The sequence below is a fragment of the Leptonotus elevatus genome, chromosome 2 (genome assembly GCF_054856555.1).
Source record: "Leptonotus elevatus isolate MCC_2025b chromosome 2, RoL_Lele_1.0, whole genome shotgun sequence".
Classification (NCBI taxonomy): domain Eukaryota; kingdom Metazoa; phylum Chordata; class Actinopteri; order Syngnathiformes; family Syngnathidae; genus Leptonotus; species Leptonotus elevatus.
The window spans coordinates 12,846,754-12,868,286 of NC_141240.1; the positions used below are offsets into that span (position 1 = coordinate 12,846,754).

A 21,533-nucleotide genomic window follows, 5' to 3' on the forward strand; every position below is an offset into this window, starting at 1 on the left:
TGACCTCTGCTAGTCCTACTGAAGTTTGCCTGTCGGTAGAAGTGGCACATTAAGTCGGGGCTCATGAAGCGCAATATTTACAGAAGTTGGGAGATTGCTAGTTTGGAAACAGACCCTTATGCCTTCTATTGCAGGGAAGCCTGTTCTATATTCTGCACAGACCCTTACCTTGCCTGCTGTGTTCACGGATTTAATTTAATAAAATTGCACACGGCGAACACTTACATTGGAGCTGATTAAAATATTTAAAAAGCCTGGACACGTACCGTTTATTTTTTGTTTTTGTCGCTGGCTGGGTCTCCTGGACGGGATCCGCTCACACCAGGGGAACAAGATACCTAAAGGTAAAGCTTGTTTATCATGCAACTTGAGGAAAAGCTTAATGTAGCCAAAAACAAGGGACTGTTTATATGCTTAATGTTTTTTTAAACATCTTAATGTTATAAAACTACGACCAATCGCATACATTTTGATTGGCGAATGTTGGTGGTGATTGCTCTTAGTTTTCTAAGATTAAGCCATGTTAAGCTTCCCTTTTTTTTTTTTTTACATTAAGCATCTTAGACTGTCTTTTTTTTTTTTCTTACAGTCCGTCCTATATTGAACTCATATGGAACTAATAGCGAAGTCTGTGCATGTGCAGTTGGCGTGGGTGCTAATTATTTGGCTCGTTAATGCGATTTGAAACGCACTGTAATTTGACACCTCGTTATAATCTTGTTATGTTTGCTAGTAAAATATACGAGGAGTAATCTACTAACCCTCTAAAAATGATCGCTGCAAATCCGTGAATACTTTGAGGGCTACCAGTCCTTTCATTTCAGCTGCTGCTACGCATCCGTCTTCTATCTTCATCAGCAGGTTTGTGATATAAAGTCAAGATGGGTTTATACCCCTTTCTATCAGTACAAGCTACCGCACAGCAAGATGACCATTTTGGAAGATAATTGATGAACAGGACTATATGCTTTATGAGTTTCGACAGTTTCAATAGATGCAAAGTGGTTATTTTGCCATCCAGCGTGCCGGAGGGGGCATTCCCATGAAGGCTGTGACGTCACGTGCAAAAGGTCTATACATATCCAGACTTAATCGCCTTAAAACAGGATCTAGTCACTCATGACACTACACGGGCAACGCTTTCCAACTGAAAATACGCCGTGCTGATGTTCAAAGATTATCGATATGGACCTTTTTCAGTGCATGCCTTATACTTGCAACCTTTACCAGCCTTGACCCAAATGTTGAGGAAAAGTTATCGGGAGAGAGCTTGCTGTTTAGAAAGAAAAAGAGAGATGCATTAATATCAACAATACAGACAAAAACAATGTAAATATTTGCAACTGAAACGTAGTTAAAATATGATTTATTTGTTCAACTTAGGTCAGTTACCTCAAAGGGCACATTTTCAAAGTATGTACACATTTACATTTTATTAACTGACGGAAATGTAATCACCAAAAGCGGGTGATTTTGGATGAAATATTTAAATTATCACAACAATGGAAATCAGGTGATAGTGCCGTTGAACTGAGCTCCTAAAAACAACTTAAACTCTTGACTAGAACAACTCTGGCAAAAAGGCAAATAAGATGACATATACCATTGATACCGATACCACCTTAAATTTTGTTTTAAAAAAAAATACACCAGGCCACGTTGGCAGCAGCTTGTCCAGTCTCTTCAACCTCCACCAGCAGAATCCACTTCAGCAATAAAGAAAAACAGGTGGCTCTAAATTAAAGGATTCTTTTGTATCATGGTGCTGGTTCACAAAGAGTTGTTTTGGAAAAAGATTCCATTTGAAAAACGCTCCAATGTGTGTGGAATTTGAAAGCAAATGACTCTTTGTGGACCTTCACCATCATTTGTACATTTTCTGTTCTATTGTATTGAAGATTGTTTGACTTACACAGCTTTTAGAAATTAGCTATGACCAAAATGTCTGAAACATAACTGAAAAACTCCCTCCGCTCTGATCCTTACCATGGAGTCAAGCAGGTTAAGGTGTTCAGAGAGCCATTCATCCCTCACGGTAGAGCAACCATTACCTAGAAGAAACTGTCAACAAGGTTTAGCGGTAACGAGCAATCCAAGCCAACATGTCAAACACATGCACTATCAGCGGGTCCTATGTATAAATCATTAACAGTCTTCGCCCACCATCAAGACGGTCAGAACATTGAGCCATGTCTCAATATGTGAAATCAGAGGTTAAGTACTTGACCCTACATTTTAAGTGATGAGCTTGCACTCGCTGCACACTTAGTGCAGAACTCCACTGAGACATGGTTCTTGTCCACGTGGAGGCACACGCCACCAGATGTCTCTTTCTCCTCCACTTTCACACGTTTCCGTGGCAGTGCGTAGTCGTGTTCGTTTGAGTCGGCGCCCTGGAAAAGCGAGGAGGATAATTTCATGCCATTCACACCGCTCAGCCGTGACAACAGCTGAGCCAACATGCTCTCATTGGCCAGCACTGCTCGCAGGTACCTGGTCTCATCTTCCAATTCCTCCACTCGTTTGGTCAACTGAGAGTTTTCGGTTTTGAGTGCGTTATTTTCCGTGGACATGATGCCCACTTTCTTTTCAAGGCTGCTGACATACTCTTTCTTTTTGAGACGATTCATCCTAGCAGCGATGGCGTTTTTGTTGATTACTTGGCTTGCTTGCCGTTGCTTATTCCTGATCTTCGGGGTGGACGACACACTCTCTGGAGAGGAGACGGTTGCGACTTCTGCTCCAGAATCTTGATTCCTGTCGCTGTAAAGGTCTCTCCATTCTCCAGTCCATTCTAGGTCTTCGATTCCCAAAAGGTCATCCAACTCCATTCCTGTATTGTCGAAGTCATCAGCTTGGAACTCCTCAGGTAGACTTGGGAGATCTTCTATAGTTTTCACAGCACTGCTCACTTCAATCTCAAGGGACTTCAGCGCACCGTTGCAGTTTCCTCTTCTCCTGGTTATCATTGTGTTGGAAAGTGGACAGTTGATGATGTCCAGCAGCTGCAGTATATATCCCTAGAAAGATAAACAAAGTAGATGTTCATATTTCATTGTAAAGTAACTATTCAGCTTAGTAGTAAAAATCCTTAGGGTGGATTTTCAACTTGTAATCCAAATATCCAATTTCAGTTTACTGCTTATGTGCTTAATTCACTTGTACTCTTTTAGCTACACCTGCATAATTGAACTACATTCGATACAAGAGATTTATCAAATATTCTGCCATTCTAATTATAACATTCGATACATTTATTTGTACACCACTACTGCACACAACCCTAACTATTTATTTCTGTGCAAATTATGATGCATGACTGTTGCAAAGGCAGGTTCATGAACATCGCTGTTCAAGACAACAACAAAAAATGATACACAAACATTATTGGACAAATATTGCTTGATTCACCAACATGTTACGATCTCTTTCGTATTGATGTACTAAAATGTTCACAGCGGCGTACTAACATGCTGATATTCGGTACAAGAAGCCACACCCGGGTACTGAGATACTTACGGTTTTTAATTATTTCATATTTCTTTATTTTACCCTATAATCTAAAGTGCATACTGTAGGCTACTAGGGCAGGGCAGTTGAAATTTAAATGGTGATTTCCAGTGTGCTTTAAGCTGTTAAATGACACTCGGAGTTTACTGTAAAATATAAAACAAAATGTACGACACACATTGTATATTTCAATAAAAGCTGAACTTTGTTTTAGAAATATGTAAATTACCATTGACAAACTAATAGAGCATTTACATTGAGTTATATGAGTGATATTCCTTCAAAAACAAATGATGTAGTAGCAAAGACAGGTAACTTAAGCAATACAGTGTTTCCCACACCTTGTTAATACTTGGGTGGGCCACCCAAGTAAATTGGCCACCACCCAATAAGTTTTAATTTTTTTTTATTAGAAATATATTTAAAAAGAAAAAAAAGTGTCGCGACAGGATATACCGCATGTAACATTAGTTCGTCGTCACTCACTTGTGGATCGTGAGGCTAGAGGAGATGTAGTAACAGGACTGATACCCACCTCCCGTCCAACACGCCTCCCATCCCCACCGCCGGAATCCACCCACCCAAGTAGATTTCAAATCTGTGGGAAACACTGCAATACTCAAATGCATGTATTCTTCCCTAACCTGTAATAAACGGGATTGTGTCCGAATGTGCGCACTACTCCCTATATAAGGCACTACTCAGATGAAACGATGAAAAATCTATGCTTTTATTTTTAACATTGATGCATATTTTAAGCACTTTACATCGATGCATCATATTCGTTACATCCCTACTATATAGTGCAGGACTTTACAGTAAATGAAGGGTTAGGAGTTAAGGGTGGACATTGGTACACAGCCCAGGTTTGAAGCTCAATCTTAACTTTCTTATTCTATTTTATCTTATTTAAGTGTGTACATAATGCATACACTGCACCACACTGCCCCAAAAAGGGCCAAAGCGCCCACAACTGGAACAGCCAGTATTTATTTTGTTTATTGCAATTATTTAAATATAGTATTATTTTTCCTTCATTACTAATTCATGTTCTGGTTCTTTCAAATCAAGTTACACTTAATAAGAATTCACCGAAATGAAATTTTTTGGCCGAAACCGAAAATTAAAATTGCTTGGCCGAAAACCGAAATGCCGGAAAAAAATGATGCCAATTTTTTTTTTACTATCATTGCATTTCTTCTTTTCCTTTTGGCTTTTCCCTTTAGGGGTTGCCACAGCCAATCAGTTGCCTCCATCTAACCCTGTCCTCTGCATCCTCTGCGTTCACACCAACTACCTTCATGTCTTCTTTCACTACATCCATAAACCTCCTCTTTGGTCTTCCTCTAGACCGCCTGCCTGGCATTTGGAAACTCAGCATCCTTCTGCCAATATACTCACTATCTCTCCTCTGGACATAAAATATTTATTTAGCACTGGCATTTTAACAAAGCACAATATAAATTGAAATGTGCCCACAGCGCACACATGTTGAATAATGGTACATTAAACACCAAATGACGGTTGAGCATTTCCTGGCGATGCGATTGCACTTTATAGTCAATGTAGTTCGCACAGGCGGGCACGGATGCGTGCAGCGTACTTAAAATCCGCACATTCACATATTCATCCATCCATTTTCTTAACCGCTTTTCCTCACAAGGGTCACGGGGGGCCGTGGAGCCTATCCCAGCTGGCTTTGGGCAGTAGGCGGGGTACACCCTGAACTGGTTGCCGGCCAATCGCAGGGCACATAAGAGACAAACAACCATCCACACTCACAATCACACCTATGGACAACTTGGAGAGTTCAAATAACCTGACATGCATGTCTTTGGAATGTGGGAGGAAACCGGAGTACCCGGAGAAAACCCACGCAAGCACGGGGAGAACATGCAAACTCCACCCAGGAAGGCTGAAGCCCGGACTCGATCTCACGTCCTCTGCACTGGGAGGCGGACATGCTAACCAGTCAACCACCGTGCCGCCCCACATATTCACCAACGTTTACAGATACATTAAATACATTTGTTCGCACCAGCTAATCGGCTTCGGGAATGGACTGCAAAGTCACACACAGCGTCCTGTACACTGTCTGTCGCCACCCGGAGATAGCGGTAAGTGTTTCCGTGTTTAAAACTGTTGATAGCAATAGTGCTACCATTAGCTAAAGTATTTAGCACGGCCACTGGGATGCCGGTGAAAAAGTGGAAGCCTTCGAGGGGCTCTATTTATTTATTTATTTTAAGGGAAGGCGCTGCTAGAGAAAGAGGGTCTTTTTTTCGACCCGCTTAAATGTTGTACACCAAGCAACATCCCTTTTCAGCCATATTCTTTCGGCTTTAATTTTATTTCGGCCAAATGCCAAAAATAGCCATTTTCGGTCGAAATTTTCCGGTGGTCGAATATTCGGTGCATCACTAATACTTAATGTTGAGTTTTGGTAGCTAAATAAATGCAAAGTTTTGAAATTAATTAAGAATCATGTTCAGTGCTCAAGACTGCCCCTAAATGATGGCCTTTTGGCTCTAGAATTTGATAGAGTTAAAGTATGTATTCTTTATTTAATCTACTTGCACATGTGACCATACATTTAATTACTGGTACTTTATTATTGATTAGTTTTAGTTGCTGGCAAATCAAATCAATCACTTTATCCGTAATATAGTAGAAATGTAAATATTTATGGCACATGTCATTTATAGCGTATGCCCCTAAATTTTATACTTGTGCTCCAACATTTCCAGTTAGCTCTTAGTAAAAACATATTTAAAAAATACAATAAAAATACTGTTAGTCTGGAGCCCTGGTGGTTATTAATCATGATTTCAATATTATTATTATTTTTTTTAATCGTAATTCTTTCCCTGCCCACCAAAATCACCCAGCCCTACTACTGTACTTTTTGTTTTGTTTTTCGTCTGACGACCCCCCCCCCCCCCCCCCGCAATCCACGCATTACGCAAATGATCAAACCGTCAACGTTATGTCGCGCCTTACCTAAACTTAAAATGGCGTGCTGGCAAACCATTTAGCACAAAAGTAACACGCCTGCGCGCAGTGGTTGAGAACTGTCCAATCATAAAAGCATAAACGCTGTAAGTGATTAGTTTAAGGGCGCCACCATTTTACGTGGAGTTCTCAATAGTTAGGTCTACAACCGGATGCTTAACGTCTGACCTTCGTTACTTCTAAACTCTAACCGGAAATAGTCTAAACAACACAAAAGTCCTTTAAACCTCTATAGCACACGTCTATTCCTTTTAACAACCATAAGTTATTCAATTTTACAAACGCTATGCGTCGTAATAGAACTAATACAGTTTACATAACCAGCTTGTCGTACGATGTAATTTTGGCGCCCTTAGCATGTTAGCACGGCCCTGATCAAAGAAGTGAAAAGCCCGCGGGGGGGAAAAAAACCAAACTTAATCGGATATGATTGCATTGTAGGTAAATTACAGGTACAGGAGGCATGTAACTCGTTATCACAGGGCCTTCGAAGCGGTTACCTACCTAGTCCAACTACGACATTTTTGTTAGCGCTTGCTAAAGCTAGTTTAACACCATGAAACGCCACATGCAACGATGATATAACAGTTGAACAGCGAAATCTTCACTGCCAATTTACCGTTCTTTTCCAACGTAGGCGGTGTCGCGATAATGTAAATATGTGATCTTGGATTTAAAAAAAACAGTTTCGGATTATTTCCCCCGTTGCACAATGCGCATCCAAAAGTGGCGTGTTGGGGAAGGCGCGTGTCTGCTGTCTGGATCTGGAACGCCTCCTAGCTCAATTTTCAAGATGGCGCTGTGTGCTGCGTTTAATGACGTTTGTAGTTTTTTGCTGTTGTTTGAATCCACGAACAAACGTCTCTTGTTTTGTATTCGCAACTGTTTTAATTTTAAACTGCTCTATGTTATGGGTGTACATTTTATCAACACCACACCTATGTGGTGCTTAACCTACCGGTATACTGTATTATAAATGTTGTTCGCACTGGAGTTGGAAAAACGATAATTTTGTACAAAAACGTAGGCAAACACCGCGACACCAACACCTAACAATTCAACACTACTTTACTAATGTAAGGCTTCACTCAATTTACAATATCTGTTATCAGCAGGTTGAAATATATGTTAACAGAGCCTGGAATATCTGCAGAAATAAAAGCAGTGGAAAACACAATTTTTATGGGCCTAACTTTTTTTTTTGCCATTCACTTTCATAGAAATATGTACAAATGAGTGATAATTATTTCACTATATTCTTTATCTGTACTTTGTAGTTATTTTTGTTTGCAAATGTGGCACTCTTCGTGACCACTAAAAATAGTGACTTTAATGTGTAAATGTAGCATCACATTTGCCAAACCCACAATATGTTCAATTAATTAATTAAACAAACAATCAATCAATCAGAATTCCTCGCACTTTTAAAAACAGCACAAAAAAGTTTCGATAGTGAAACTGGTTGTTTGTCTAGCCGTACAGTGTGATTGACTGGCGGCGACCAGTCCAGGTTGTCCCCACGAAAGCCAGCTGGGAAAGGCTTCATTCAGCTTACCTGTGGGCCAAGACCCTAATGAGGAAAAGCACCGTTAAAAATAAATGAAATAAAAATGGATAGATGGATTTTGAATGCACTGCCAACATAATTTTTATTGACCACATGGACAGAAAATATTACACACCACCTTGACACGTTGCCATTGTGAAAAAAAAGTGCAACTGAATTAAATGTAGGGAAGGGATGTTATCTTACTAGGTAATGTCTGTTTAAAAAGAAAGTGTCAGCTCTTCAATGTTCTTAGGAGCTTTATCATAAGAATATAATTTTCAAGTTAAAATATTTGCGTTTGTGACTTTTGGTTTGATGAAACGCCTTAACATTTCACACAATTTCATCTTTCAGTTACAAAAATATAAATTCTGATCAACTGTAACAAATGTTAATGATATCAAACAATAAAGAATACTGAATAGTGATATCCACTAACGGATGAGCCCCGTTATGTGTATATTTTGCAACATTTACATGAGACTCAAAAAAGTTGCAGTCCACTTTTGAGCTTGCTCAGGTCACTGTGGCTCCAAAGAAGACCATCAGCTGTCTTTGTTGAAGCAGAAGATCCGGACACATTCTGTGGTGTGCTACTCTGCATCTCCACTGGCTGCTCACACACGTTCATAGGTGAGTAATTGTCCACCATCAGGCATGAAGGCTCATCTGACTGGCCGGGGACTTTGCCTAGAGGGTAATTTTTCCACACAACTTTGTCAAAGCACACTTGCCACGAGGAACCTCGGAGCAACTTTGCTTTTTCCACCTCCGCATCTGACCATTTGTTCTCTTCCCCTGTTCGATTCTTCTGCGGTTCCAACAGCGATGAATGGCCGTGGCGCTTTGAACGCTGCAGCTTCTCATGCAAACTATCCAGCGTGTAAATCGGCTGCCGTTTCTGCCCTGTGTCCGGGTCAGATTGTTCTGTCCGAGTGTAGATGGAGCAGAGCTGCAGCAGCCTCTGCTGGGTTTCCAGAGGAAGCGGATGCTCCATGTCCTGTAAGACTAAGTAGAGCAGGTGAGGCGTACTGACACAGGGAGCTTCCAAGCAAGCGGACAGCAGCTGCTGCCACCTCAGCTGAATGCGGTTGGCAAACATCCTGTCCTTTAGCCTGGCTTTCTTCTGTGCCTTTGTTTCAAAGTGATAATCATTTTTGTTACTGTTACAGAGCATTACTTCAGCGATCCACCCAGAAATGTAGTACGTCTTGTGTTTGCTCTGCTCGCTGGAGAGAAGCTTCAACTCAGCGAAGAGTTTCTCCAGCAAGAGATGAATGAAGGAGGGCGAGTTAAGAGTTTTTAGGAGGGGGAGCCAAAAACGCAGGAAAGGTGGAGGGAGTTTGGGCTCGGTGGGACAAAACCAATCATTGTCAGAGGTGGCACAGCCTAATGATGACAACTGATCAGCTGTTGGAATTAGGAAGCCATCTTCTAAGAGGACATCAATCAGCAACTCACCAAAGTCAACAGAAAAATGTTTTACCTCGCCGAGTATCCAGGTCATATCAGCCAAAGGGTCTGGCCATGTGTTTTTCTCTTTTTCTTCATGTAGCCCCCCACAAGCATCATACTGCTCCTTTTCGTACGCAATCAGAAGCTCTCTTGCATTCTTGTAAGCCTCCATTTCTTTTTGCCTTGCAATGAGGTCATCATCATGCTGTTTCATGCCCATCTCTTCATCCTCTCCATCAGACTGTGCTTCCCAGTCCGCACTGGACCCGCCTCCCAACTGTCTGGACCAATACTCCTGCTGGAGCCAGTCCAGAACCACCTCGCATCCCTTTCGGCACCATTTCAAGGCAGGGAGTTTGCGATGAGTGACGTCATGCCTTAGGTTGACGATCCATTCTGGGATGTTTAAGTTTCCTGCCAGTCTCCTCAATGAGCGGGAAAATTTTCCTTGCTGCCGCTCGGTGATCAAATTGGTAAACCTCACCAGGGCCGCACCATAAAGCAGAACCAGGTCATGAGAGTCCAGCTTTTCGGACCGGTCCAGCACCTGACACCGCACCAGATCCGCGGTGCAGTCCATCGCCACGGGAGTACTGTTGGCGTACCTTGCTTTCCACGCCGAAATCCTATGAAGAGCATTCTTCTGCAAGGTGGAATCCTTGGAGTAGAGATACTCCCGTACTTGATCCCATTCCGCTTTGTTGAGCCACGCCACCACATGGCGTTTCTTCTCGGAGACCTTTTTCTTCATTTTGAAGGTAGAAAGGGTGAGCGGCGGCCTTGTAGGCAACACGAAAAGGTTCAAGTCGGCAGAATGCACCACAGTCTTACAGATGCTCTTTTAAACACCAAAACGTGACGACAGGCTGCAAGCGTTTTACTGTATATATTTTCCTATTGAGCGACATCGGGTCCACTCGGAAGTGGTTCTTCTTCTTCGCATTTTTTTTTTCCCGAGCAAGTTGTAGTCTGTAATGCTGCCACCTGCAGACTAGCGGTGGAGGAGGCCTGCTAGAACGGTCAACAGAACGATCGAGGCGCCTCCACTACTGCGCATGCGCGCTCCTGTCTGTGAAGAAGAAAATGGCGGCCGTTTCAAATGAGACGGAGCGGGTTCAGCGCATTTGGGCACGCCTGCTGGTAAGTTATTTACTTCGCTCAAACTTCAAGCGTTCAATACAAATATTCAGTCTTTTTGTCGCTTGCTGTCTTCTGTTTTCTTAGAATATTTTAACTAACAACGCCTAGAGAAGCAAATACAGTTCGTTGTTTTCGTTGAGCGTAGCTTGTGGCATTTTGCGTTGATATCGCTGATAAATACATGTACCAAAATTAAACAGCACGATGTTAAGTACTAGGATTAATCATACATATTAACATGTATTTTTAAAAAGTAGTGGAGTGCTTTTGTCATGCAGCTATTGATTGATTGGACGTGGACAATGAATCACTGACTAGACAGTATCACGAGTTTTCCAAATGAGTAGGAAGAAGTTCAAGTCACACCGCTTCTCCACGGTCCATTGATTTATGTATTTATTTGACTGTCATTATAATAATACTAATGCAAACGCGGTATTAATATAAAAAATATATACACCGTAATTTTAAATTGCCATAGACAAAGGAACCAAAATTGACAAAAACACAACAGAGTCAAGTACCAAATGAATAATAACCACGAACATTTCCAAGTGAACACCTGTAGACTGTCACACTTCCGTTTCATTACTAACATACGACAAGGCTATATAACAGTAGAGTATTTAGAGTGGATTGTTTGTGATACATAAGCTACTCTGCTTCATTTAAAGCCAAACTATTTCTATAGTTTGGTTTATGCGTTTGTTGTGCGGCTTTGAACTGACTTTATTTTCATTATGACCCAAAGGAGTTTATTTTCATCACATCTACTGATATTTGTACTTGTAGCCTACATTTGTTCTGCAATTACCAAAGTTTAATGCAAATTTATTTTCTGTTGCAGTTGAACCATATTTTTAGTTTGGTCATTTCATAATGATTTCCAACAAGTATGTCATTTAACTTCTCCTCAGAACAGAACATCTTAGTGTCATTAGCAAACAGCACCAGTTTCACTACCTTTGACACCAGATACACGTTATATGATATGTTGTCTTTTATTTTTATTTTTTAGGCTTTACCATGTCCCTTGCTTGAAGGTGTGTACTTGCAGGAGTCTCACGACATGCTACAGCTGCTCTGCACACCATCCCAGCTTCGCACCGCCATACTGACCTGGATCTGCTGCAGGTTAGGAAAACGCAACATACGTCACTAATACCTAGTACTACATGCATATATATATATATGCACATCATTAAATTTAAATGAAAATAACCACTTCTGTTTTCCCAGTATTGATTCAAACTTTTCCAGTTTGAAAGAGGCGTCGTCAAGAATCCATGACCCTGATATTTTGATAAAGGGTAACACTTTGGTCTTTAAATTGTTATTTGCATGCTTGATTAGAAGTGTAAGCTTTAAGATGATACAATTGTGGACGGTCAAAAATTGCAACCTTGAATGAGATGAATAGGTGCGCTTTTGTGATCGCTATCTTGTGTAGTGCTGAAGATTTTATTATGCAGTTAATTTGTCAAGGTTGTCTTCCAATGTTTTTTTTTTTTTTTTTTTACAAACGCAAGCATTATATGATCTGTTTTATAATAAACAATATCAGATTTATTGTACAATAAAGGAAAATGAACCATGAATTAATGTGACAGATATTTTACCAGCCATCATCATAAGTCAGTCAGTGATCAGTCAGATTACAATAGCAACCCAAAGGGTTCAGTATGGCTGATGTATGTGTTCTGTCCTTCTATACAGGGATGGCTGCACTTGGCCAGGACCTGATGCTGTGCACAGCAGACAGCCTGGACTTAATCAAGGTGGGAAGACGACTGAGGCCAACCTTGTATTTTCTTGGCTGGTTCAATGTGCACCATCTTTTCTCAGTGACACAACAAATCCAGAGTATATCTATCCATTTATATCGTGTATCTTGTTTTGTCCTAGTAATGTTTCCATACTAATTTTCCCTCCAGGGTGATGCCAGTTTCCACCAGCAGCTTCAGTTCCTGGAGCAACTTCTTGACACGGTCTCGGACTGCGGTCTGTCCACCGTGCACGATGCGGATATGCTGCTCGACACAATTTTTGCTGATGAGAATCGTTGTCATCTTACGCAAATGTTGACGCCTTCGCTGGACACCTCTCTTTCAAACATCGCGTATGTTCGTCTCTTCCCCCACAATTCGCTTCTTCTCTTTCTTTCTTTTTAGTGTGTTTTCTTCATCAGCCATCACCCTTCCAATCTGTATTTCTATCACAGGGTTTTATACAAAGGTACCAAATCAACCAAGCCAAGAAGAGATGACCCTGAGAGTGTCGCCGCCCTTATTCAGTCTACTCGCGCCATGCTGGAGCAGCTGCAGTCTGAGGTTTGACCTTTACTTGGCTGCTGAGTCATGCTAGCAAAACTACAACCACGAATAATCGATAAATCAATTATGTACTTGTGTAGTGTAGTACGGCTCATTCATAGCTGCATTTTCAGGAAAATGGGCGGAATTCGATTCAGATTTCCAAAATCGATGCGATTCAGAAGGCCCCGATTCGATTCACATTGATTTTCAATTCAATTAAGGATTTCATGCAGTACCAATTCTTTTTTACATGGAAGACATTCTCAGAAGTATAAATGCTGCAAATTGAAACTTCTTGCTCTTGATTGGTGCATTAGTATGAAAAAAATATATATCAATATTTACATTTAGAATTAAATCCAATCCAGTTACATTAATCATGTATGTTTTATTGAACAAGACCTGATCAAAACAATAAATAATAATTTAAATAGATTACAACCACAGCACTATGTAAATAAAGTGGCAAAAACACTGGGCTCCTCTTGGGGAATAACAGAAAGGCACATTTGCATTTGGTAGCCATATTTAAAAGTATCGATTCATGGTTTTATGAATCGATATTAGACTATGAAAAGGAATATCGATTCGATATAACGATTTTTTTAAACCCAGCCCTAGTTTGTTGTGCGATTTCACACTTGATGGGTGGGGGGCACACTCCATTAGATTTAAAAAGTGACCTTTCCTCAATCTCTCCCCTTGAATGTACAGTTGGAATAGGACAGGTAATGTTGGCTCTAATGTTAAATCTGATTTCTGCTCTTCTCAACTCAGTGCGAGTTCCTGACAACCAACGAGGTGCCAAGTGCCCGCGTCTTCACTCCCTGTGCGCTGCAAGTGGGAGTGTGTGACCTCCAGCAGCTGATGACCACTTTCTGCCACGTCTATGAGACACACCTGAGAGTTTGTTGCACGAGAGAGCCACCTCGCTTTAGCGCAGACACACAGGTCTTCCAGAGAGTGTATGAACTTCTGCAAGCTTGCAGCACGGTACACACACACGCACACGCACACGCGTTGAGTCCCTACCTGTCCAGAAAGAGGCCTCCACTTGAATGCGACTTTCTGCAGGAATTGGAAATGCTGAACCAAGTGTCCGACGCGTCGACTTGTGTGAATCAGGATGTGAGCCAGCTGCAACCCAAGCTGTGTAGTGCTAGCAAAGGACAGAAGGGCACTTTATGTGAGTCTTATCATACATCATTAGGCTCCTTCCTATCATTGTATTATTATTATTTTGCAATAATTTCTGTCAACTAGAACTGTGATGCTGAGCTGCTGTGCCGTAGCATAATGGTGTGCAGTGAAAAATCATCAGGCAAAAAATGAAATGATCCAATGTCATTTAGTCGTCCATGACATGGCCAAACTAGTCAACTGTGAACAGCAAGTTGTGTAAAAAGTAATGAAACATTTGAACAGCTGGCTATGCATTTAAAAGCTTAGAGAAGGTCAAATTAACTCATTCACTGCCATTGACTGCTATAGATGTCAAAAATTCATTTTTTCCCCCACTTTTGTTAACAAGAGTATGAAAACCTAGAAAAAAATATATTGTACATTTAAAACAGATATAGCATTTGTGATGAATCGTGCGTTAACTATTGAAGTCATGCAATTAATTACAATTTAAAAAATTGAATCGCCTGACACGTAAAAAAAAAGAAAAGATTATTAAAATTTAGGGTCGTCAGGCGATTACAATTTTTAATCATAATTAATCGCATGATTTCACTAGTTAACGCATGATTAATCACAAATTGTATATCTGTTCTAAATGTACAATAAAAAAATCTAGGTGTTCATACTCTTGTTAATAAAATTGGGGGGAAAAATAAACGAATAGAAATAGTTCAAATTAATTTTTGATGTCTATAGTCAATGAGTTAATTTTATTTAAAATTTCACCTGAAAGCTAAATGTCCCTACCCGAGTTGTGGTGTTCAGACACATCACTTTCTTTGTTGTTGTCTTAATTGGTCTCAAATGAGTCCAAATCTGTGTGTGTCTTTGAAAGCCTCTTTACCAGCTTTAATAGGCCCAGATTTCACACTAAGTACATTTCCGTGAGAGATTTCAGTGCAGTGAATCTCCAGCTATTCGGATGGGGAAGCCCTGTAGCAAATGCAAACAGCCATTAGTAATTGGCTACCCCCACCACTAGATGGAAGCAAACCACAATTTTTATCTAAATGAAGCTCCTCACTCACCATGAGTCATGTTTCCACAAGATTCCACAAAATGGTGGCAAAGCATTATTATGATTATTATTTTTGGTTTGGCCTGAGCACAAAAACAGCAGAGGGAGTTTTTTTCATCAAATAACAGAAGATAGGGGCACAAAAAAATCTAGATGTGAATTTGCGATTGCATTTTATATATATATATTTTTTTATTTTTTGTGTGTGTTTTTTTGTTGACATTTGTATGAGCCATTAAGCTACTGATACTGTAAATATGTACATACATTCAGCAGACCCATTTTATTTTTAATTTTAGTAAAGGATTATTTAATAATATAGGTTGGATTTAAATTTGAGTCTTTGTGAATTCCATGATTTTCTTTTCTTAATTCCTTGGAAAAAATTGTTTATTGCTTTGTATTTCTCAGCTGATCAACTGGACGAACTAACCAGACGATACAAGGACTTTGTCTCCCGCCTTCATTCGTCTGTGCAGCCAACAATGCAACAATGAATGGATCGTTCGTCAATGTACAGCCTACATGATTTTTTTTTTTAAAGAATATCCTCCTTTGATGTCTTGTTTGTACGTGTAAATATGTTGTTCCTCTGTAACATATTTTAAATGAAGGCTATTAAACACTGAACTGTGACCAAACGAGACACATCTGCACTTACAGCACTTCGCCTCTATCAAGGCAAAACGATGCAGCAGCAATTTATCACAATTCACAAAAAGTTTGTGCTATTTTTAATACAAATGCTCCGTAATTTTTCTCTACTGTATTTAGTTGACAGTGAATATACGTTCACTTTGTTTTGCCAGGCAATCTAGAATAATTTTCTCACATTCAATTTAGGAAGGTGAAACTATAATGAGCTAACTAGACAATGTCGCAGGTGACAACACAGCAAATTGCAGAGTGCATTTTAAGCAGGCAACAGAGCCGTTAACTTTAAGAGATGCCAAATACTGTGCCAATGGATATTAAAAAAATAAAAATTGTTTATCACGTTAATCAGAACATTTCATGCCTACAATGTAGGCATCATTTTACTAAATTTTGCATAAATGGCTCTTTGGTCTTTTTCCCCCAGAAAAATCCAAAAAAACGAGTCAATTACTGATTATATTATTTATGAATTTAATTTCAATGGTAGACGTCAATGATCTGTTTAACAAAAGATGTAGTTGATTTTAGGACCATGAGATTTTTTTTCTCTCAAAATATGGCTCAGGTCATTAGTTTAAGGTATCCATCCATTTTCTTAACCGCTTGTCCTCACAAAGGTCGCGGGGGCCGCTGGAGCCTATCCCAGCTGAAAAGTTTAGTGAACATCTGCGCGACCACTTAAAAGTGATTATATTGTACTTATATTATTTTGAATCCCAAATCTACCACAAAATATGATCCCCAAACACTTGGGTGGGGTTTCACTGCAGATGCTTATATATGCAGTTGACAGTACTTTGCCACAAAAACAATTTAAAAACAAATACTTGCGTATAGGCAAGTTTTTCTGTGAATAAGTGTCTTGCATGCATTAAAAAAAAATTCATTTGGTTGCAGCCGTCCACAATTTTGAGTGTGTCAAAGGTGCACTGCTAATTTTACATTTTGAATATTCATTATACTGCAAGTGTAAAATGCATTGCAGTGCTTAAGTTTGTTGCTTATTCATATTTTAACGCTTTTAATTGCATGACTACATGGTGGTGTCCTGGATGGAAGGGATGAGACACAGTAAACATATTTACAATCGTTAATGTTTTATATACATCTGGAATCAATTCCAGCAATTCGGACATCAATAACTAATAGTTACAGAGCATGGCTCTCATTGACAATTCCGAACATTTCTGGTATTTCCCCAATGCAACGCAATGCAAATGCTGCCTTTATACAGTGGAAACAAAGGGTGTATTATTGTATTGCTTTTGCCTGTGACAATAGCATTAAAAAAAAACAGATTGTTATAGTTGTCAAACGACATTTCATCACATTTTGATATCAAAATAATCCTTACAATTCAAAATACAACGATCCAAAGTCCAATGCTTTTCAATGGACGGATATGGTCATTTCACCGAGTTAACCGCCATTTTGACTTGTGACGTCGGCTCTGAATTGTCAATAGGCATGCATGCATCGATTCATTGATTAGGTTATCAGAGTCCAAGCAACGCGTCTTTTTGGTGTCAGACAATGTTGAACAAGTGTCACTTTCCGTCACGTGGTGCACGTGTGTGTGTGTCCGACACAGGCAAGTCGACGCCTTTTCCGAGGGCTTTCAGAAGCCTTTACTGGTCAACCATTCCTTTAGCTCCTTCTCAAAATTTCCTTTCACCTTCAATGTCATCGTGACCTCGTTGACTTGCGTGGGCATTTGTTTGCCAGTCACGTCCTTCAAGTACTGTTTCACGTCGTTGTCCAGAGCCCAGATGTCGCCCTCGACCTTCCGGACCAAAGTCATCCAGCGGTTACCGTGGGTCATGTCAGTGTACACCGGAATGTTGTGCATGCGGGAGCGGCGAATCATGTAAGGGAGAGACGGCAGGGACTCTGCCGGGGGGACCCAGCCGGACGGCGTCGGCCCGGAGTGCTTAGGCGGAGAGGGGACACGTGACGGCGGGATGAGACGCTCGACGAAATGATATTCCTCAGTGGACTCTTGGAACGGCGCTGTTGGGGCACAAAGGTACCTGAGGCTCGCAAATGCATTCGGAGATCCTGGCGCCCCCGTGTGTAAACCTAATGATCCCCGCAACGCCGCTGAACGAACGGCGAAGTAGAGCGCCATGATTGAAGGAGAAGGAACGGTTCGTGAGGTCGGCGGAAGTAGTAAGAGAGCTTCCGCTTCCGGTCGTCTGTCTCCATACAAACGCTGAAACACTGCCCTAAAGCGTGGTCAAAAACTGACTTATTCATAACCTAAATACTTACAATCATTTATTAACGATTAACAACCATTAAATTAATAAATTAGATAATTAGTTAATGTATTTTTAAAATAAATGCCAAAAAACTGAATACAATACATTTTAAACAACTTTTGAAAAAAAAAAATGAATGCAGTAAATATTGCAGGACGCTTGATAATGTGAGTGTTCGGTGGGCCGAATTAAAGAGCCACGGGCCACGCTTTACCCACACCTGGTCTAAAGTGTAACCAGGGGTGTCAAACAAATTTTGTGGGCCGCATTGTAGTTATGCCTTTCCTCAGAGGGCCGTTTCGACATTTAAACCATTTAGCTAAATATGTAATTGCCTCAATAAATTGTGGATAGGCCGACATGTAGTTTCCTGCTTCACTCGTAATTCACTAATAATGGCCAGGACTCCCTTGAGAAAGAGAATTTTAGACTCAATCTGACACTCCTGGTTAACTAATAAAAATAAATGTTTTTTTTTTTTTTTAAACAAGTATCTAGTTTTGAAATCCAAAGTCGGGGATAGTAGTTTGTTCACATTACTGCGAAAAGGGGTTTGGTAACAAGAAAATGGTTACAACATTATCATTTATTACTGTTATGACCATTTTAAATGTTGGCACAGATTTGAACAAAAATCAAGGATGTTGGCATATGATGTTCTTTCATGGGCCACATAATAATATGTGGCAGGCTGGATCTGGCCCCCAAGCATTGAGTTTTACAGTTGTTCAGACACCGATAAGGGGTGGGGTCACGCACTTAGAGGATGGACTAAAACGTACTGCATTTATTTAACACAGAGAGCGTCCCTCTTAGTGTAACTGGAGAAGCTTCTTGACTCGCTCGTCCTGTCTGTCGCCTCAGAATTGTTTTTTTCTTCTTCCTCTTCAGTTTCAGGAGTGTTTCTCTGACACCGCCTTTCGTCATACATCAGGCGACATCAGCAAGAAGAAGGGGAAGTAAATTGTCAGACAAAGCAAGATGGACAGAGAACGCACACACAACGGGGAGGCCGTCGCTCTCAATAAGACCAATGACATAGAGGTAAGGAAGATGAGATGGATAGATAGATAGATAGATAGAGTGAAGTTTTTCCCACCGATATCGAGGGATGAATGCGAGCGTTGTTACTCAAAGAAAGTTGAAGTTTGAGTGTCATGTCACACCTACATGTGCAACAGGGTTTTTGTAAACACACGACAAAATGCCTCTGGCTATCGTATGTGTATGTAAGCAAAGTCTAACAAAACGGAAATTTCCGTTCCCTTTTTCCTACGTATTGCAAAAGAGGGCTTCCCATTTTTCACTCTCATTATCCAGAGAACAGTATTTATGAAATTGTGTCTGTGAACACATGTTGTTCTGTGGCCAGGTGAGTCAGCGCGTGTGCGTCACTCCCTTTTGTTAGCTAAGTGCTTAGTGACGAAACAAACAAGCGCCTCTCTGATGTTGGGAACAGAGGAAAAAGCCCCATGGGTACTTTGCTCAAAAATGCGGTGCGGCCAACATTGTAGACTGTGAAATCAGTGAAATGCAGTATATAATCGCCTCACGGCTTCCAGTTTGTCACCTGTGTGGTTCCCTCCACAGGCGACGACGTCCCCCTCAGGCAAAGTGTATCGGCCCATCAACATGAACCACTATGCCACCAAGAAGAGCGCGGCTCAGAGCATGCTGGACGTGGCCTTATTGATGGCCAACTCGTCCCAGCTGAAGACGGTTCTCTACGTGGGGCCTCAGTACCGTTTCTACATCCCCCTCGTCGTCTTACTGTGTCTGTCCATCACGCTGCAAGTCGTCGTGGGCCTACTGCTTGTTTTTATCGGCAAGTAACTGAAAGGAAAGGCCTGCTTTGGCGTAGCACTGTTAGTCATTGTTTTGTTTTGCTTTCAGTGAAGTACGATCTGAACGACGTGCGCAAACACGCCAAGTTGAACAGGATGAACAACGTGACGACCGTCTTCGTCTTCTTCTCCGTCCTCATCAACATCTTCATCGCGGCCTTGGGCTTTGAGGGACACGCTCCCAGGTACAGGCCGCCAAACACACGCGGCCACATCTCGCGCTTGAATAATAACGAGACTGTCTTGCTCGTTCCCAGGCCGTCACAGCATGGCGTGATGTTCGAAGCAGCGCCGCAGATGTCCCCTCAGTCTTCTGAGCACAACACGACTAATCTTTGACGCAGCACTTTTCATCTGTTATCAAACGCGGTTTGCACGTTACGCATGTCGGGTTTTCATCATGTACATAGAGCTTTGTATTGCCACTCTTCAAAATGGTGCAGAATTTTCTATCAACATACTGCCTCCATGATTGTTTGGTTTATGGATTTATTGAACATGTAAATATAAACAAAACACATTGCAAGTTTAAAATATAAGTTGAAGTAAAAAAGAAAAAGAAAAACAAGTGTAGGAAGAAAGAAAATAGTTTATTTGTTCAAAAGGGGTAGGAGGAAGTTAAAAACGTATTTAGTCCTACCTCTTATTCGTTTTATGTTGATAAAATAATAAGGTAATGTATTTCAACAAAAATAAATGTATAAACCTAATCATATATACAAGTGCACTTTAACATACGCACATTTGCCAGCGACATATGTACATGACATTTAAAAAAAATCATATCCTCATATCACATATACAACTTTCATTACAGTCATACCGATACATCCAAATAAATTACAGCATAAATACATTTTTAACAGCTCCTGACAAAAATTAACACCTTTTACAGAAACACACCTTTGCTTAATATTTGTTCTTGTTTTAATTTTTTTGTAAACACTTGTACCACTTATGTTATAAGGACGCTCTCTCATTTCAAACAGCTTCTGAGTACTGTGGCAGAGTAGATTGTTGTGTACTTTATACATTATTTGTGCTATTTTAAATTCAAATAAGTCGTAAAATGTCATTGTATTTGATTTAATAAGTAGAGAATGAGTTGTTTCTGTATATTTTTGCAGTTGGAAAACAGGATCAGTATTTGTTTTATATGCGTTTCCCCAGATTTCCACACCATAGGTCAGCTATGGTAATAATATTGAACAATATAATGTGTATAATGATTTCTTATTCAGGACATCCTTAGTTTTAGAGAGTATCCCTATGATTTTTGACATTTTCCTTTTGACATTATCTATGTGTGACTTCCAACATAATTTTTCATCAATAACTACTCCAATAAATTTATTTTCATACACTCTTTCTATTTCAATTGAATTTACCATAATTTTGACCTGTTGTGTGATTTGTCTAGTACCAAAAACTATAAACTTGGTTTTGCTTAAGTGTAATGATAATTTGTTTAAGTCAAGTTGTGTCATCGGCGAATAAGACACTTTCGAATATGTTTGAGACACAACAGATATCATTTATATACAATATAAATAATTTGGGGCCTAGCACAGACCCTTGGGGGACTCC

General features: G+C 40.3%; 5 protein-coding genes across 10 annotated transcripts; 2 read left to right on the forward strand and 3 right to left on the reverse strand.

The window, feature by feature from the left end:
- Positions 1–1,349: 1,349 nt before the first annotated feature.
- Positions 1,350–7,307, reverse strand: crebzf (CREB/ATF bZIP transcription factor). Of its 5 annotated transcripts, XR_015094246.1 has the most exons (5): positions 7,142–7,307; positions 2,494–3,020; positions 2,233–2,393; positions 1,987–2,061; positions 1,350–1,706 (listed from the first exon to the last, which is right to left on the reverse strand). XR_015094246.1 is itself a non-coding variant. In XM_086070110.1 (2 exons), the coding sequence occupies exon 2, from the start codon at positions 2,967–2,969 to the stop codon at positions 2,229–2,231; it is 741 nt and encodes a 246-aa protein (XP_085926236.1). In that variant the 5' UTR covers positions 2,970–3,020; positions 7,142–7,307; the 3' UTR covers positions 1,350–2,228. The 5 variants fall into 5 exon arrangements, 1 of the variants encoding a protein (XP_085926236.1); XR_015094245.1 differs by having other exon boundaries at positions 1,987–2,393; XR_015094242.1 differs by having other exon boundaries at positions 2,233–3,020.
- An 847-nt stretch (positions 7,308–8,154) lies between these two features.
- las1l (LAS1 like ribosome biogenesis factor) lies at positions 8,155–10,454 on the reverse strand. The gene has a single exon (XM_086068981.1). The coding sequence runs from the start codon at positions 10,275–10,277 to the stop codon at positions 8,556–8,558; it is 1,722 nt and encodes a 573-aa protein (XP_085925107.1). The 5' UTR covers positions 10,278–10,454; the 3' UTR covers positions 8,155–8,555.
- A 78-nt stretch (positions 10,455–10,532) lies between these two features.
- haus7 (HAUS augmin-like complex, subunit 7) lies at positions 10,533–15,830 on the forward strand. Of its 2 annotated transcripts, none has more exons than XM_086069138.1 (9): positions 10,533–10,666; positions 11,685–11,800; positions 11,906–11,976; positions 12,383–12,444; positions 12,601–12,785; positions 12,888–12,996; positions 13,759–13,974; positions 14,056–14,167; positions 15,596–15,830. In XM_086069138.1, the coding sequence occupies exons 1-9, from the start codon at positions 10,610–10,612 to the stop codon at positions 15,679–15,681; spliced, it is 1,014 nt and encodes a 337-aa protein (XP_085925264.1). In that variant the 5' UTR covers positions 10,533–10,609; the 3' UTR covers positions 15,682–15,830. The 2 variants fall into 2 exon arrangements, with proteins under 2 accessions (XP_085925264.1, XP_085925265.1); XM_086069139.1 differs by having other exon boundaries at positions 10,605–10,666; positions 11,710–11,800.
- A 518-nt stretch (positions 15,831–16,348) lies between these two features.
- mrpl49 (mitochondrial ribosomal protein L49) lies at positions 16,349–17,997 on the reverse strand. The gene has a single exon (XM_086069091.1). It carries the CDS (start codon positions 17,967–17,969, stop codon positions 17,460–17,462), a length of 510 nt encoding a protein of 169 aa, XP_085925217.1. The 5' UTR covers positions 17,970–17,997; the 3' UTR covers positions 16,349–17,459.
- Positions 17,998–18,909: 912 nt separating this feature from the next.
- On the forward strand, positions 18,910–21,307 carry LOC147178483 (ninjurin-1). The gene is made up of 4 exons (XM_086068766.1): positions 18,910–19,146; positions 19,693–19,927; positions 19,996–20,131; positions 20,204–21,307. Exons 1-4 carry the CDS (start codon positions 19,084–19,086, stop codon positions 20,283–20,285), a joined length of 516 nt encoding a protein of 171 aa, XP_085924892.1. The 5' UTR covers positions 18,910–19,083; the 3' UTR covers positions 20,286–21,307.
- Positions 21,308–21,533: the final 226 nt, after the last annotated feature.